Raw genomic sequence first — 16,835 nt, forward strand, 5'->3', positions numbered from 1 at the left:
AATATAGTATAAGCCTTATCAGTCAGCTTTAATGTGCACTTCATTTAGCAAAAGCAAACTAAGTAACATCTCTCATCTTAGGCTGCAGGAAGGTCAAGGAGAGAGCAAGGTCCCCATCTTTTACTTTTTTTTCATATTACATTAATAGCACAACACTCTTACTGAACAACTTACCAATTATTTTTTGAAAACATAGCTTATAGCTCATAAAATATGCACACTCTCAATACCTAAACCCTGAATATAAAACCATGTACAGGCTCACTAACCCAAGAAATGTGTGTTTAAGAGAAAACAACAGACTTCAGAAAGTGGAGCGAGAGAATACTTGACATTTTCTATTGAATCCCCCCCCCCCCCCCCCCCAATTACTCAACTACATTTTCTATAATGTATTTCCATAGATTCAGCAGTTAATTATTGAAAAAGTGATAATTTTACACTACATCATTTTAATTGAGGAAATGTTTATGTGTGGCTTATAAACATTTGAAGTTTGAGGTAATTGACTGAAGAAAGAAAAACGGAGGTCCTGTAGCTCTCCTCCAGTACAACACGCAATACTTATGTTTAAACTTAAGGTGTGTTTCCCTTTTAATGTCTGGCTTACCTGAGCACTGGTTTTAGGCCGTTTTACATACACATCAGTGTCACTGGTCTTCCCCATTATGCTACACTTGCATAGCACAGAAAATACAGACTGTAATTTATGTATATTATGGGCCTTGCAATAAGATGCAACCAAAGAGAGTCTAATGAGAATGAGTGTGAAAGAGCAATTTAAGGCTAGATGCCTCTGCCAGTGCCGGGGGCTATACAAGATTTGCATGCTAATCATTCTAATAATAATGTAATGCCCAAAGCACTTTAAGCAAATTGCGAACTATTGGTCAGAGAATGAAGCTTATCTCACAGAGAACATAACACAAATATAGGTTAACATTTGAATGATTCCTGGTAATTCACGGACCTGTCAGTAGCCCGGCTCACCTCAATTAGAAACGGTCCAGCAGCTGTTTCACTTTTCTGTAAAGCTTGAGCTCCTTCGGAGCTAAAATACCTCCTTACCCGAATACTAGGAAAATATTAAGGAATATGTTAAATAAAACCTAAACTTCTTAAAAGTTCCTACCAATGCAGCCAATAAGAGGTTGCTTTTAGTCCTCGTGCTCCACTGTTTAGCAACAACGCTGATTGGACGTTGTGCTCAGCGCTGTTTGCGATCAGCCAATCGGTGCCATTTAGCAGGCAGCGTCGCAGTGTTTACCCGGAAATGACAGTCGTTCCTAACAACTGTTGTGGAAATCTGTAGTTTACCTATTACGGACCGTTTAAAATACAGTGCAATCATAAATTACCCGTATATGCTGAATATAATCTACTGATTCGTTATGTACAGCGGACTCCTGCCCAGTGGTTTAACCGAAGACGACCTCAGTTCAGATGACGAGGAGGACAAGCCGGGCGATTTAGAAGACGAGAAGAGGGAATTTGAAAAGGGCTCTGCTAAAAACACATGCTCGCTGGAGGAGTCACAATCGACTCACACTGCAGCCAGTGACTCTCCGACATGCAGTATGCCTGGCATATCCCAAGAAATGTGGCAAGTATGTTGTATTGATCTTATTTTTCATTCTAGGTACAGGCTAACCTCTTTGGTTTTAGTGATGCCTGTATAAATGAAGCTAACTCTGAAAGTTAGCTTCACGCTAACTATCTCTAAGTTTACATTTACTATTGCTGCAGTACCCCCAGCCCAGCTCAGACTTAAGCTAACGGTTCATCTGAAGTGAGAAAAGCAGGGTTTTGAAGCCCTCTTCGTATGTCACATCTGTACAGCTGCAGCAGAAAAGAATCAAGAGCAGTGATGCTGTATTCACTTTGTATGTGTCTTTAAGAAATTCCAGGATCTGCGGAGGAAGAAAGATGATATAAGGATATTAAAGGTCACAGAAGACAGAAGAAAAAGGAAAAGAAGAAAGCGAAAGAAAGGTAATGTAGTTCTACATCCAACAGATGGGGGAGTTTTTGTAATTCAGTAGTTCCAATATCAATATATTGGCCAATATTAGTACCTTACTCTGCTCTGCTGCAGGTGCTGCAGATACTGCAGAGCATTTTGGAAGAAGTGAAACTTGAGTAGCTCTGCTGGACATACTGTGTGAAGACAGTGTTTATAAAATAAGCACCTTTTATAGCAAAATGTATTTATAATACTGATATATTTGTGATAGGCTAGTGATAGATTGGTTGATAATATTGGCCAACTAGTTCATCAGTCAGGCTCTAATTGTTTGCACATTTTTCCAGTGGACAAAATATTGGTCAATTTGTAAGAAAATAAACCTTTGTATTTGATAGAAACTTACCTTAAAGGTAGTCGAGCAACTTATTGGTACACATGGTATAGCTAACAACTGAAGTAATATCAGGGGTGCCAAACATAAGGCCCGGGGGCCAGACAAAGATTCCAGTCCAGCCTACTGGATGTCTTTGGAAAATCTGAAGGAAGATGTACATTTTAACTATATTGTCATACATTTTGACAGCTCGGTCTACTGATAAAGACTTCTCCCGAAATCATTCGTACTCCCCCAATGTAATGATGTTAAACAATTAAACGACAGTGTAATTGCACTATGTTGAAATTGCACTTCTTTTTCTTATATTGAGATAGCTCAGGTATTGCTTATGCAGTTAAACTACTACATAAAGGGGAATTTCACTGGTTTGGCCCACTTAAGATCAAAGTGGACTGTACGTGGCCATTGATGTAAAGTGAACTTGACAGGCAGACTCATACAGAAGAAACCTACGTATCATTAACTTGTTTGTCTTGTGCGTGTAATTTCACAGGAGCAGAACGTGGGGAACCTGCAGAAACAAGGTACTGTTACACAACATTACAGACTATGAATAGTCAGGTAAAGTGAAGGATGTTTCCTTTCCTGTTTGTCAAACTATCCTTACGGGCAAATTCCTTACAAAATGCTGTCGCCAAAAAGTATGAAAAACACATAGATCTGATTAGAAGGGTAACAAAAGAAATACAGTCAAGTTAATAAAAAGATGGACACGATATATGTCTTATTGCAATGCTGGTCTACATGAGCATTAACAGACATTTTCTCTGTCAGCAGAGAGCGTCAAGAGGAGCGGGAGAAGCACTGGGATGAGCTTAAGCAGTATTTTGGTGTAAATGATCGATTTCATCCCCCTGCATGTTCCAAACCCCCTCCGAAGGTAACAAAGACTGCCTTCCAACTTATCTTCTGAGGTTTAATACTGTGTCTGTCTTAGCTGTTAGAAACACCTTCACATCCTTTGTGTTTCGTTGCCACTGTACCGTCTCATTGTTTTACGTGATATGACATGTGGATTAGGGGGACCTTTATAATAACTCAACCTGACATTGAGAAGTACATTGGGGATTATGCTCAGCTACGTTTAGTGATAAGATTAGGGTGAATCTGCTTTCTAGCGTGGTTAAGATTCAAGTGAGATGTAGGATTTTTTTCTTCACCTGCAAAAAGACTGAAAATCCAAGTGTTGCTTGGCAGAAGATGAGATGGTTACAGCCTCTGTGACTGCAGCTGGAACAAAGACAAAAATGTAAAACTGAACTTTCTTCCATTTGAGTGCATTTCAGCTCTTAAAGATGACCAAACCTTTAATGCAAAACGATTGCAAATTGCTAATGAAGCAAAAATATTTGCAAGCTTGATGAACATTACGATTGACCAATGAATGGGAACTGTTCTAATTTCAATGTGAAATCCCTTTAATGATTATTTTGGAGTATTTTGTGCTTAATTTATCTCAGCAGCATAAGATTGAGGGTTTTTTCTTTTTTTTTTTTTTGTGAATTTAGCCTCATTTTGAATGGGGTGCCAAGCTGGATGTAACAGAACTTGCCACATTATCATAATGAGGTTCTCTTTCATCACTCAAATGCAGATCCTTGTAATTAATATATTATTTCGAGTCTGGCAAGTCTTTCAAACAATTTGAAGTGAGGTAATTGAGGAAAAACTATATCACAGTTGCCAGATGTGATTATTTATCTGGCAGCAGCTTCTCCAAACCCTAACCTTAAACACAGTTCACAGCATAAACGATGACCGTCTGTCCGTTTGAGTTCTGCTTGTGAGAAACTGCTGGTGATAACTGAGTTCACGAGTCGGATCGGGTACGTTCAGGACATTGAACTGTAATGAGCGCACTAAATCAGAGCTGACCAATCGGAGTCAAAAAAATTAATAAAATTCTGCGTTTTAAAACTTGATGTTTACTTTACTGTACTTTTACAGTGAGTCAACAATACATCAGAGGGGACACATTAATAATTGCAGTTTCTTTCCAGTGTATCTTTTTTTTCCACCATGATGAAATTTGGGGGGGCTGAAGAAATCTGGTACTCGGCTCGCTGAGATAGTCTCATCACAGCAGAACTGCCTTGCCATCAGTGACCGGGGGCTTCTCGGCACCCCCCTCTGCTTAGGCCTGTAATGGAAATGTGTAATTAAAGAGTCACATTTATGTTTGGTAATCTCCTGTACCATTTCTAAGATTTCCCCACTAATATCCAATCAAAAAGGTTTTCATTTGTGAAGCGAAATCTACATATTTGTAGTAATGGCAATCATATTAAAAATAAGGCCCTGGGGACTTTTGAAGTTACTCTTTGATTTTTTTTTTTCTCTACCCCTATTTCAAAAAAAAAAAAAAAAAAACGATTTTTTTTTTCCCCTCTTCTGCAGTCCGGCCTAGAAAAGAGCATAGAGAGGGCCATAGCTGAAGGGGACATTGCAAAGGCGGAGGAGATGAGCGACAGACTCGCCACTCGAGAGGTACGTTGTGCTGATAAGAGATCTTTGGGGTGCTCCCGCTGTGACAAATCAGGCTAATGGATCCGTGGCCATTTCTGCTGCAAAGACATAGAGGAACAAAAACACACGCAGACATCCACCATTCAGTCCTGCAGCTCTTTTCCATTGAGTTAATGGAAAGCCCTCCCCTTAGTTTTGAAGTGCGGCAGTGTCTAAAGGACTTTTGGCTCTGCTTTTTAATGAAGGGTACATTGCTTTCAAGCCAACTGTTAAATCATTCTCCAGGTAAGAGTTTCATACCTTTGAAGTGTACATGTCCCTAAATGCAGTGCCTGAAGTTTTGTAACTAACCGCCTTGGCAGGCATCAAGGATCAAGTGGTTTGAAACTAATTTAGCATAAAATGTAGCCCACACACACATAATTGTGGTTAAAAAGACATACAGCTGCAGCGTTACTTCTCCGCCGGAGCATCAAAGTTAAACTTCTTTGTTTTATGATGCATTTTGCTTACAGCGTCGCATGAGCATTTTCATTTTGTAATAGTGGCAACAAAAAGATGGAACAGGCTCAGGTTTTCCTGGCATCTGAGGATTTCAATTTGGAGTTATAAGGTGGGAGGGGCCGTCCATTTAACGCTGCTCAACAGAAAAATTAAAGTTATTTAAACGTGGTGTTCAAAAATGTAACTTTTACTCTCATGTTCACGTAGTGGACGGCAGCTAGAGCCATTACTGGCTTCGCTGTGGAGAAGAAACATAGGAGGTGCAAATGATGTGATTTCTTTCGTTAAAAAAAATCTGGATATGATTCGATTTAAAGCAAGTAATCGAAAAACAAATTGCAACCAGAACCTCTTGAATGGATAAGGAGGTTTCTAAATGAAAATATCAACTGTGCTAATTGTGTGAGCATTACATTTGTGACCTAGTATCTCCATTGTGTAATAGACATTGGTGTGCAAGCATTAGAGCCCCTTCATATTTCCATTCTAACTGCGAGCAGAGTGATCGAATATGAGGGAGTTAAATGAAAGCTCTTGTGAGTGGCACCTGTGCTGTACTTTCAGAAAGCCTCTTAGAGCGCTGGTGGATTGGTTTTAGCCTGAGCTGAGGTTCTCGCCTCCCTGGCACCTGCCTTGTGTCTTGCCAGAGCCGTGATGGGACCTGACAGCAGTTTGGCAGCCGCAATTCATTGTTAGGCAGTGATAACTTCATTTCAAGAGAGTATAGATTTGACTATTTTTAAATCCCTAAATGCTAGCTGATGCAAAGTTGTACAGGTTTTCTTTCGAATACAAAGACAAGCAGTCCTGCTCATAGTTAAAAAAGAAAAAAAAATGGGAGAGAAATGGAAGCTAAAAGCCAGAAAGTTTAAGGGATTCTGAATCAGTTATAAAGGATTATAGTGTATATTAATGCAGCCTGTATTTCAGATAGCATTTAGGACCAGAGTGTTTGTTTACCGCCTTCCTGTTCACGTTGACGGGAGCACTGTGACAAACATTTAGAGGATCAATAATCTCCGCTGTGGCCAGAATCAATTTCAAGGTTATAATTGAGTGGCTCATTTGGCACGGAATTGCTTAGATGTTTAATTTGTTTACGGTCATAACATCCTGACATGATTGTGGCAGGCTTTTCACTCGAAGAATAGGAACAGGTTTTCTTCGCGAAAAATGCAAAAGCATTCCGACAGCTGTGAAGAACTAAAGAGGCCTGTTTGTCCCTCTAGGCATTGTTTTGTAAAGAAAATGCTGGTACATGTTGGATGACAATGTTTCAGAGTATTTTCATCCTCAATCTAATGCATTCCCACTTATCTCCTCAAAGCAAAGGGAAATAGAAGAAAGATAGAGAGCTTGCTGTCAGAATCCCCTCTTTTGTAAGACGGAAATGTTTGTTTCTGCTGTTTTGAGCTCCCACAAGTCAATTAATGATTTCCATTTGCTCTACTTCCTTTCTTACGTTTTTTTAATCTAAACATTAAAACAATTTGGTAAAACCCTGTTTTGAAGGCTCCTTATAAATTCTGAGATATGTTTTCTTTCATCTGTCAAACTTCTAAGACACGCGGCTTGGATATTGCAGGTTGTGGGTTTTTATTCTCATTACGGTTTTTAAATATGTTTCAAAGCTGAAAGCCTTTGTTTTTAGATTAATTCGTGAAGACATGCTCAGATTTTTAAATAAACATATTACCCCTCTAAAGAAATTTTTATTATTGTCTACAGTGCATTTCCAAAGCTTCCTAATGTAGTTTAATAAATTATACAGACAGTTTCTTTTCTCATAAAGATGCCTGTTGATCCTCCTCAGCGCATTTAGATTTCTTTTCACATGCTTTAGAAGACAGAAAACAATGTAAAAATCTCCTTGCCTCTAAAGTAGTCTTAATAGTTCAGTAGATTAAAAGGTGCAAGTCCTCCAATTAAGACTTGGTCTCCATCCTTTGATTACTGCACATTATTTTACTCTGCAGCAAGCTGCGTACGGGCTAATTAATTCTGTAATTAGCATAACAAGAAGTGACAGACACATACACTATAAACGGCTCAAAGCATGTCATGAGGCCTGATAGCATCCAGCAGCTCATATTTAGCAGATTGATTTTTCTGTTCCTGGTAAATGAGCTAGTATGAAAAGATTATAACTGATAAGTAGTAAAGAAAATCTTATGTTTATCTGTAGTCACTGTATCAAACAGGATCAAATGCAGTAAAACCAAAGCAATCAAAGTGTTATACTTACTTTTTCACACGACTATAAGGTACTGAAATCTACTCAATTTCTACATCTAACTCTACTTTTTGACTGGGTGCCACTTTAGCTCACATGGTCAGACTGCAGCGGCCCAGATTTGAGTCTGACCTGTTGACAAAACCCCCCAAAAGCTTAAATCATCCATTAAATCATCAGCGTCACACAAAACATTCAAAATTACTTCTGGAATTTGTGTGATTGTGATTTACATGTAACAGGAAGAGCAGTGGACCAACGATTGATCCCTGTGGGACACCATAATAAGGTGCTTTCAATATCTAAATAAATATGATTTAAGCTATCAGGTTATCACACTCAAAAATTTTATATCCATCCATCTTTTCTATCCACCCTACTTGTTAACGATTCAATTCAGGGCCGCAGGGGTGGGAGCCTGGAACCTATGCTGCGTGTCATTCATTGGGAGACAGGCACACCTCTCGACATGTAGCCAGCTTACTATTACAAATTATTCTAAGTCCTTTGAAGGGTTATTAGAACCATGCAATTTTCGGAACAATGACTACTTATTCTATAATGACTGTACTCTAAATCGGACACTAATGTAAACTACTGTCTTTGCTGCACTAATCCACATTCTCATTGTAGTACTTCAATCAACAGGAAAAATGAAATATCTATTTTATTAAACAGAGCCGCTGATCTGTTTTTGAATGTATCCGTACATTTGCTTCATATACAGTAAGTGGGTATATTTCTTTACAAAAGACCATCATGTTGTGTTAGCCTTTTATTGCCCCATGGCTGTCATCACAGTTATTAGAGTGGCATTAACATTTCAAAACAGAAACTCTCTGTAGTCTGCCACAAACATGGATGTCGGGTGTATTTCATGACTTGCAGGAGCTTAAGGATATGAAAAATGAAAAACTATGTTGCATTGCTGCTGGCCTCACCATCAGGATGGAAGCAGCCCCATGTACATGGCCACAAGTACAAAGAAGGTGTCTTAAAAGACAGTTTTTCTTTTCAGCCTATGCCCTGCAACAGAAAAACCACCACCAACAACAAACTATGCACGGCCCAGTATGTTTTAGACCAGAGGCTGACCGGCATTGAACTTTTAAGGCCTATACTGGTATTTGGTGATTTAATTGGATATCGGAACTGCTACATGTAGTCCGGATTGACCTTTTGTCGTGGAGCTTTCTTGTTATGCCACTTTGAGTAATAATAACGTGCTACATCCAAACTGTTTAAAAATGAATCCCTCCTAATAGATTGTATTGTAATTAGCCATATGAATATGTATTAACTGGAGCCATTTATAGTTTCTGTAGCTTTTGAACATGCGGATGGTTATAACATCCCTCATTATGTTCTAGCTTGCATTTCAATAGTGCAGCTGCTGAAAGGAAAAGCCCCACTGTCCTTGAAATCTACCCTTTGGAAAGCCTCGCTTAAACGCTGTGAAACAAAGGTGGCGCGGCATTTTGTCAGAGGAGACATGGTGGCTTAGTTGAAACAAAGAGCTGAACTAAGAGTGTTTCATGATATTTATGTTATTTAACACCTTTTTTCTTCTCGCCACCTTCCCCCCGCCATGCCCTGTGTTTGTAATCAAAAAATTAATGAGCGGCGCTTTTGTGGAAAGTAGGCTTTATCAGATTTTGACTTTCCCCGCCCCACATCAGAGAAGGAGTCTGACTCCGTCTCCCCTGCGAGCCCCCCCAGGCCACCTCGCAGAGAGTTCAGGGAAACTCTCCTCTTTGTTCATTTTTCCTTCAGCATAAGCAATTTATCACTGAATGAACTTTTATTGTATCTCTGGATGACTCACATTAAATTTTCGCCCATTAATTTTGAAATGGATTTTGAAATGGGTACTAAGCTTTTATCAAATGCCTGGGAATCTCATTTGGATTATTGTATTTCATTAATTACTTGATAGACAAAGCATACTTTTCAATGTAGATTTGTGTGCTGTTTAATTAATTAGCATGTTTTCTCTTTTAATTAAAGCCATTTTTTTAAATTAAAGCCCACAGCAAAACACATATATAATTTGTTTGTAATTAGGCCTTAATTGGTGGTAGTGGAAGCTTAGCACCCTTGGTTTCTTTTTTCATGATTGCCATTTTATTGCCAGTCACTCATTAATTAAACAGTTTTTTTTTCTAATTAGCTTATAAAACTGTTGATGGCATATTATTCTAAGTGTGAGTTCAAAGCTTGCTAATAAGCCTACCCTACTCAAAGGAGGCGAGATAATGAAATGGCACAAAGCAGACGAACTTTCAGAGATTTTTTTTTTTTGTCTATTCCCTAAAGATGACATCTTGTATGTATCTAGGATCAGATTACTAGAAAAGGAAATGGAGACATTGCTGTTCTCCTGTGCCTTCCCTGAAGTGCCATTGTTTTTAGCTTTCCGTGTAATTCTGTTTGTCAAAGAGGAGGCAAGATGACAAAAAGCTCTAATGAGGCTGCCCCAAAGAAAACTGACACTGTAGTGGGAATATAACAGCATGAAGGTGCGTGCTATGATATTCTGACTGTATTATAATGAAAACAGTGACACATTGTAATTGTTTATCCTTCATTATTAGACATTGACAATCAGTGATTTACCTTTTCTACGATCACTGTTAAGCTCCTAAGAAAAGCTATGGCAGTTTGTCCATTACATAATTACTTTGTTTGCTATTGGAAAACAGTAACAACATATTCTGCTTACATTAAAAAAATTAGATATTTTACTCTATTATTTTAATTTCCTTCAACTTTATAGTCTGGCTTCACCACAGAGTTTTTCTGAACTAAGTAAATGAAAACCCCAAATAACAAAAAATGGCCAAAAGATCTTTTATTGGTGATAACTAATTCCACATTGCACTACTTCTTTTTATAAAATCTAATGTATTGATAGATTAAACTGCTCAGCAGTATGTACAATTAGCAGCCCTTTGGCTTTATGTTGGACGAAATCAATTTGAAGACAAGTGATGGACAAAACAGTCTTTTACATCAACAAAATAATCATTTGTTTCAGGAGTCAAACCAGCAGGTATGAACAAATGTATCCTTTTTAACAAAGTGCAGCTGTAGAGCAAAGACTCGATGCATCTTTAATAATAAATAGCTATATTTCCTTATGTAACATTTGATTTCTTATATTGGAAAAAAAAAATCTTAGTTTGTGTAAGTCATTTGTATCACTTTGAGTCGTTTTCAGAAATAATGACAGTATCTTTTCCTTTGTGTTCTGTAACAATAAACTGACTATCATTGGGTGTTGACCTGGCCCTCCAAAGGCCTAGTACAAGTTAGACTTACTGTGAATCATGTAAATAATCTGTAGACGACTTGATAATAAAAACAGCAGCAAGAGAGCACCTCTGATTCTAGGGTCGGATTTTTTATTTTACCTCAACCTATTGTTTCACCTTGGAGATTTAAATAACGGACTAACTAAATAAAATCTCGTAAAATCTTTTCTTTTGAATACGATATGGGTGGTGCTGATTGACCCCTCGATCTTTTGACCTTCCCTGTCCTGCTGCAATGCTGAGGCTAAGAAGCCAGAGACACGTATTTCTTTCCCCTTCCACCTCAGTCCTAAGAAATTATGCTGAAATAACACACAAGCTGCCTAATCTGATATTCATTCCTTTCTTATATAGCCCTGCTTTCCAAAGTTGACTAAGGCCACATTATTTAGGCATTAAGGTAGTGTGATAAGGGAATTAGGCTGGTCATTAATCGTTTACACGTCAAATGCAGCAGAGCAGCTCGGGGAGGTGATTTAGTGAGGCAAAGCCATATAGCCCTTGTTAATCCACCTCTCACACGTTTTAATTGGAAGAGGCTTCCTGGATAGGAAATTTATGAATGGATTTAAGGCCATTTCTTCCTTAAAGCCATCATTTATTTCATATTGTTAATAGGAGCTTTAACACTTTATCCACATGGAGACGTATTTTTCTCATCTCCCATTCAGCTATTGTCTTTTTGCACTGGCTGGTTAATTGCCACAGTGTTTTTATGATCCCTGTGCTACAAAAGGAGGGACGCAGCGTAAAACAGACACACAAATGAAAACAAAGTGTGAAAGCGTTATTATGAGCAACTTTGTGCGTGATTTCCACACACGCAATGCAAATTTTGACGTATTTATTTTTTGTATCAAGGCCCCATGTTCGGGTCTCTGCTTGAATCTCCATGACGACCCAAACATGGATGAACAGAAAACGGCACTATTGACTTAACCCTCCTAGTGGCCTTAAGCTGCTGCTGCTGCTGCTGCAGTGCCAGCATTGTGCAGGCTGAATTTTTTGCCTTCAAATCTTCCAAAGGTCAGAGAATTAATCCTCTGAATAAACCTTGTTTTTAGCAGGGCTGCACACAGGCCACACAGGAGAGAGAGGGAGAGAGAAACGAGGCACGGGAAACATGCATGTGATGGACATTTAATTGTACATTAATATGTGGTGGAGTGGGAAGAATTGCCTTTTAGGAGCCACATAAACAAAGAATGCAGGAGGTTTTCCTGTCTCCTGCCTTTATTCCCGCTTTGTACTTCCATTCTTATTTTTCCCCAGCCTGTGATGTGAAAGGATTTGGCACTAAGATGCACGCAAGGGGAGGGGGGAGGAAAAAATCCTGAAAAGTGGATCAAAAAAGTAAATGAAAAATAATGTCATATTACTGAAAATATGAGAGGCTAATTTGTGCCGACTTTTTGCTAATTTTGTTCTCGCCACAGAAAGAGGAGCCGTCACCTGCTCGGCGCCACAGCGCTGACAGTGCCAGTGATCCATGAAATAAGCTGCCGCTGGCTTTGTTCAGATAAGAATGAACAAATCTGCACAATGTACTGCTCTCGGAATCTCATTTTCATACTTGCATGCAGGCTAAAAGAAATAAGCTGTTTGCAGGCTTGATTAATCAGACATTTGAGGGGGTTTTTTTTTGTCTCTTTGATCTGTTCTGTCTCCTAGGTAACTTGGTTGACATTAATGTTGAGCCCCAGCAAAGACAATCAGGGAGTGTAGACTAAACAGATATAAAAAAAGAAACAGGGAAAATATTAAAGACCTTTAATGCTTTAAATGTAGTAAAAGCTGTGTTGTGAATTTAAAAGAGGGGGAAATGAGGGCCATGGAAGTGGGTTTTAATTTTGCTTTTGGAATGTTCAGGAAGGCGTGTTTTCAAGACCTTTTGCATTTCAAATGCAACCCCACAGGAGAGCAGGTTAATGTGGGTAATCCTCGTGTAGGCAAAAAGAAAAAGCTCTGTCAGTAAATCTCCAAATTAAACCATTTAGCATCATGCAGTTTCGTTTGATTTGCTCCCAGAATGAGCCAGTGTGGCTTTCTTTCTTTTTTTTCCCTTTACAAACACAGAGAGCAAGAGCTGTTCTCAGATTTGTCAACAATTTAATAAATGTGTGGTTTATAATCTCAGCATGCATCAGAGCCACTCAGAAGCATTTAGCACCTACGCTGCTCTGCCAAGAAGCAGGGAACACCCTGAAGTGGTTTTATCTGCTCGCAAATCTACTGCAAATGTTTGAGCAACCGTCCCCCCTCCTTGTTATAACTCTCTTAAAGAGGAGAGGGGAGGAGAAAAGAGGAGAAAACATGATTTGAGGAATTTAAAACCTATAAAAATGGCAAAGAACTGGAGAACTGTCATAGTATGTACGCTTCAGGTTATGCAGACGCTCTCACAAATCTTCCAGTGACTGTATAGATGAATGCCTTGAGGGCCCAGCCGGAGCCCAGTACTTGCAGCCAGCCGGAGCCCTTATCTTAAATCCAAGCAAAGTACCATTAATCTTTTTGAAAGACCTTTATGGCTTTTAATGTATCCCAAATTAGAACATTTTACACCCTTGGTTCCTGAAATATGGTGATAAAAAGCCTTTAGAGTTTAATTTTTCCTGCCTGCTCGCTCTGACCTGCTTAATCCCAGCATGCATTAGGAGATATTTTAGTTTCAGTCTTTCTAATAAAGTTTATCCCACTTAATTATAATTGAAACATTTTTTTCCAGCAGGTCTTTTTTTTTTTTTAAGTGGTGCAGTGGTGGCACATTTCTTCATTACCTTAAGACTTTCTTTCCCCCTTGATTGTACTCTGAATATTACAAAGAATTACCCAAAGGTTTGGTGAAATTGTTCCAAGTTGTTTATCAAAGTTTGCCTTTGCTTGAATAATAAACCTATCTCAGGAGTGAAAGAGGGGGCAGGATTTTTCCCTTTGTTTCCTGTGCTTCTGTGTGACTGGGGTTATTGGGATTATTCTGCTTCACAATACACACATATGTCTTCCCTGGGATTTGAATGTTTGCCTCTTACAGTCACGGTCATTCTCTTCACTTCTGATTTCAGGGACTGCCTGCATTGCTCCAAAAAAAAAGTCTCTTTTACAATTGGAGACGAGTGGAAAACGCCTTTGCAACATTTTTGAAGTGGAGGGGGGGAGGCAGCACAGCTGACATCGTCTGTCATTGTTTGTTTAGTATTTCATTTGCACATTAAAAAAAGGATCTAAAAGAAACAGCATTGAGAGGATGGAGGGGGAAAGACTGTAAACTCTAAGCTGAAAAACACAGCTCTTAAAATACATCAAATATATAGTGATGAGAATTTTATTGAAACAGTGCTCATGTTCAAAAAAAATAAAACTACACTTTTTGTTAATATTTGTAGAGACCTGTGCATAATATTCAGCTTTTAGTTCTCTACAACATCTAAAAATTCTTTGCAGTCCTCGAAGAAAAAATGTCACATTTAATCTATCATCTAAAATGTGAGAGAGCCGAGTGACTTTATTCACTACTCTTTGACAAAATACAAAGAAAACAAGCAGATATTGATATTTTTTCCACTTTTCTTTGTAATCTAAGCAGGTGTTGTCCCTACTTCCAAGTTTAGCATCCATTTAGAAAGTGTGTAAGAAGCTTTAGCTGCTCAGATACATCAAGGAGGGTTCAAATCCTCAGTAAAAACAGGAACATCGAGTCCTGCTACAGACCTGACTACGCAGGCTTTGGGATAATATATAAAAACAGAGCACGTTGAAGCAGATTTTCTCCATTATGATGGGGCAACCCATCTGCCATGTACCTTTTAAAAAGAGCTGCTCACATATTGACTTCATTTTTTTCTTTTTTTTCTTTTAAATGCTTCATGACTTGTAAGATATTGTACATCTCATTCATAGAAATAAGCAGGTGTTTGCTGCAGAATTATTGTTGCATACATGTAAAATAGCATTTATTCCTACTGAATGAAATATATAATGTAGGCTTTCGTGGTCACATTCTGTCAAATATGTTGCACTCAGTCCTGACGTCACATATCGCCAGACTTGCTAGACTGCAGGATTGTACGGCATTCACGTGTCGTTTGGTTTAATGACAGTTTTGCTGTGGTGTGGAGGAGGCATCGCAGGCAGCAGAGACTTCGACAAGAAGCCACCCTCACACATCAGTCAGAAGGGGCTTTTTTCTTGCCACAGACTGATTTTCATTCTCTAATGAGCCTCTCCTCTGTCTGCCTCCAAATAGATGGCCGTGAAAATCGCTCAAGCTGCTGATTGCCGTGACTTTGTGCAAGGCAAACAGGAAGAGGAAGCTTTGAGGGCAGCGCAGAAAAGGAAGAAGCAAATAGCCTGGGGGTATGACGTCTGTCTCTGGTCTCATGTTTATGTTTGCCATCATTTCTGCCATGCGCGACCACTCTGGGTTCAAGTACAGTTAAGATAGAGCCGCCGAAGCCTGAATTAGCTAGTGTGATTGAAGTTGATGGCTAAAATGTATTCATAAGAGCTTCAAAGTTTTTTTTTTCTGTTTTGCAGCTTTGAGGCGAAGAGGCGGTGGGAAACCAAAAGCAACATGGGCTACATGTGAAAAACACGGAGGAAGAAGAACAAGACTTTATGTGTGTGTGTGTGTGTATATATATATACATATATATATATATATATGTGTGTGTGTGTGGCAGACTGATCATGTTTCTTCTTATAATTTTTTGTATATTTTGAAGATTTTACAGCAGCAGCATGGGAGAGGAGAAAAGTCAGCAGTTGGCTGAGATGAAAAAAAAACCCAATCCAAAGAGTAAAAAGGAGGAAAAAATGATGGAGCATTCAAATTAATTCCTAAGGCACCCACTGGTGTCTGCATTGTGTTATTTTTCATTACATTTCAGTGATTTGAGCGTTCTGCCCCCCCCTTCAAATTAAATCTGGTGTACATTACTGGATGATGCGTTTATTTATTGCTGTAAAGTGGGTTAATCATGAAGGCGCTCTTTTCTTCTTCTGAGGAAGAGAAAGGAAAGATTAGAGCTCTAATGCAATGTACAGGATAATGTGCGATAGGATTTGGGAGTAGAAAATGAAATTTGGCTGCTGTAAACTGTTGTGAGCAGTCGTAAACTGGAAGTTCGAAGCAGAGGCTTTGCTGCTGGCCCTCGCCCACGCTATTGTTTCGGAGCCTGAACAAGAGGCGCACGCTGTTTCTCGAAGCATACACTCACTGCTCATTGTGTGATGAGCTCTCTTCAGCATCTGTAAACTCGTCTAAAAACCGTTCCTCTCCCTCTTACTTTGATCTTTTTTCTTCTTCTGCTTTTTTTTTTTTTTTTTTTTGATCTGCAGCGCTTGCCTCCGCAGCTACTCAACACTTCTGAAATGCTCATTCAGATTCCAGGAAGTGTTAATTGCAACCAGCAAGCACAATAAAAAGCTGAAGAAAGATAATTACTTTTAGTCATAAAGCTTGATTTTTTTTGATTTTTTTTTAACCAAACCACTTTAAAAGAAAAAAAAAGACTGCTTTGCTTCAAGGTAATGAGAATTAAAAATTAATCCACCTAAGTTGTTTGCATTTCACATATTTGAGCACTTTGTCCCCTGGTGAGGCGCGTTCTCATAGGCTCACTGCATCGGTATGGAGTAAATTTAACAAAACATCAGCAATAAAAGTTTTTAGGTCATTATGACGCAAAACACCTGAGCTAAAGAAAACCAAATATGAGCTCGAGAGAACTTGGTGAACTTTAAAAAAACAGGCAACTGTTTTGTATCCTCTCATGTCACGTGACTGTGTCAGAGAAGCTGTCAGTTGGCGGGAATTGGTGCTAATTAAACTATTAATTATCTCTGTAATGAGACACAAGTTAAAACTGTGTTAAGCACATCAAAGTACAACATGGGATTTCTTCACTTTGATGAATGCTATGAAAAATATATCTTGACTGAAGAGTGAGGAAA

General features: G+C 38.8%; 1 protein-coding gene across 3 annotated transcripts; it reads left to right on the forward strand.

Moving 5' to 3' along the window:
* The first annotated feature begins 1,251 nt into the window (after positions 1-1,251).
* Positions 1,252-15,823, forward strand: fam204a (family with sequence similarity 204 member A). 3 transcript variants are annotated; one of them, XM_085297487.1, is made up of 8 exons: positions 1,252-1,607; positions 1,899-1,992; positions 2,857-2,887; positions 3,138-3,243; positions 4,761-4,850; positions 15,127-15,236; positions 15,417-15,499; positions 15,605-15,823. In XM_085297487.1, the coding sequence occupies exons 1-7, from the start codon at positions 1,392-1,394 to the stop codon at positions 15,466-15,468; spliced, it is 699 nt and encodes a 232-aa protein (XP_085153613.1). In that variant the 5' UTR covers positions 1,252-1,391; the 3' UTR covers positions 15,469-15,499; positions 15,605-15,823. The 3 variants fall into 3 exon arrangements, with proteins under 3 accessions (XP_085153613.1, XP_085153612.1, XP_085153614.1); XM_085297486.1 differs by having other exon boundaries at positions 15,417-15,823; XM_085297488.1 differs by having other exon boundaries at positions 3,141-3,243; positions 15,417-15,823.
* The last annotated feature ends 1,012 nt before the right edge of the window (positions 15,824-16,835 follow it).

This window comes from Mchenga conophoros, linkage group LG13 (assembly GCF_057382185.1).
Source record: "Mchenga conophoros isolate Kocher_MC1m ecotype Shallow Benthic linkage group LG13, M_conophoros_male_GT1.1, whole genome shotgun sequence".
NCBI lineage: Eukaryota > Metazoa > Chordata > Actinopteri > Cichliformes > Cichlidae > Mchenga > Mchenga conophoros.

Coding starts and splice junctions, on each gene's coding strand:
- fam204a (XM_085297486.1), top strand. CDS start 1,392: ATGTACAGCGGACTCCTGCCCAGTGGTTTAACCGAAGACGACCTCAGT. Junction 3,244..4,760: donor GTTCCAAACCCCCTCCGAAG/GTAACAAAGACT, acceptor CCTCTTCTGCAG/TCCGGCCTAGAAAAGAGCAT. Junction 15,237..15,416: donor AAGAAGCAAATAGCCTGGGG/GTATGACGTCTG, acceptor TCTGTTTTGCAG/CTTTGAGGCGAAGAGGCGGT.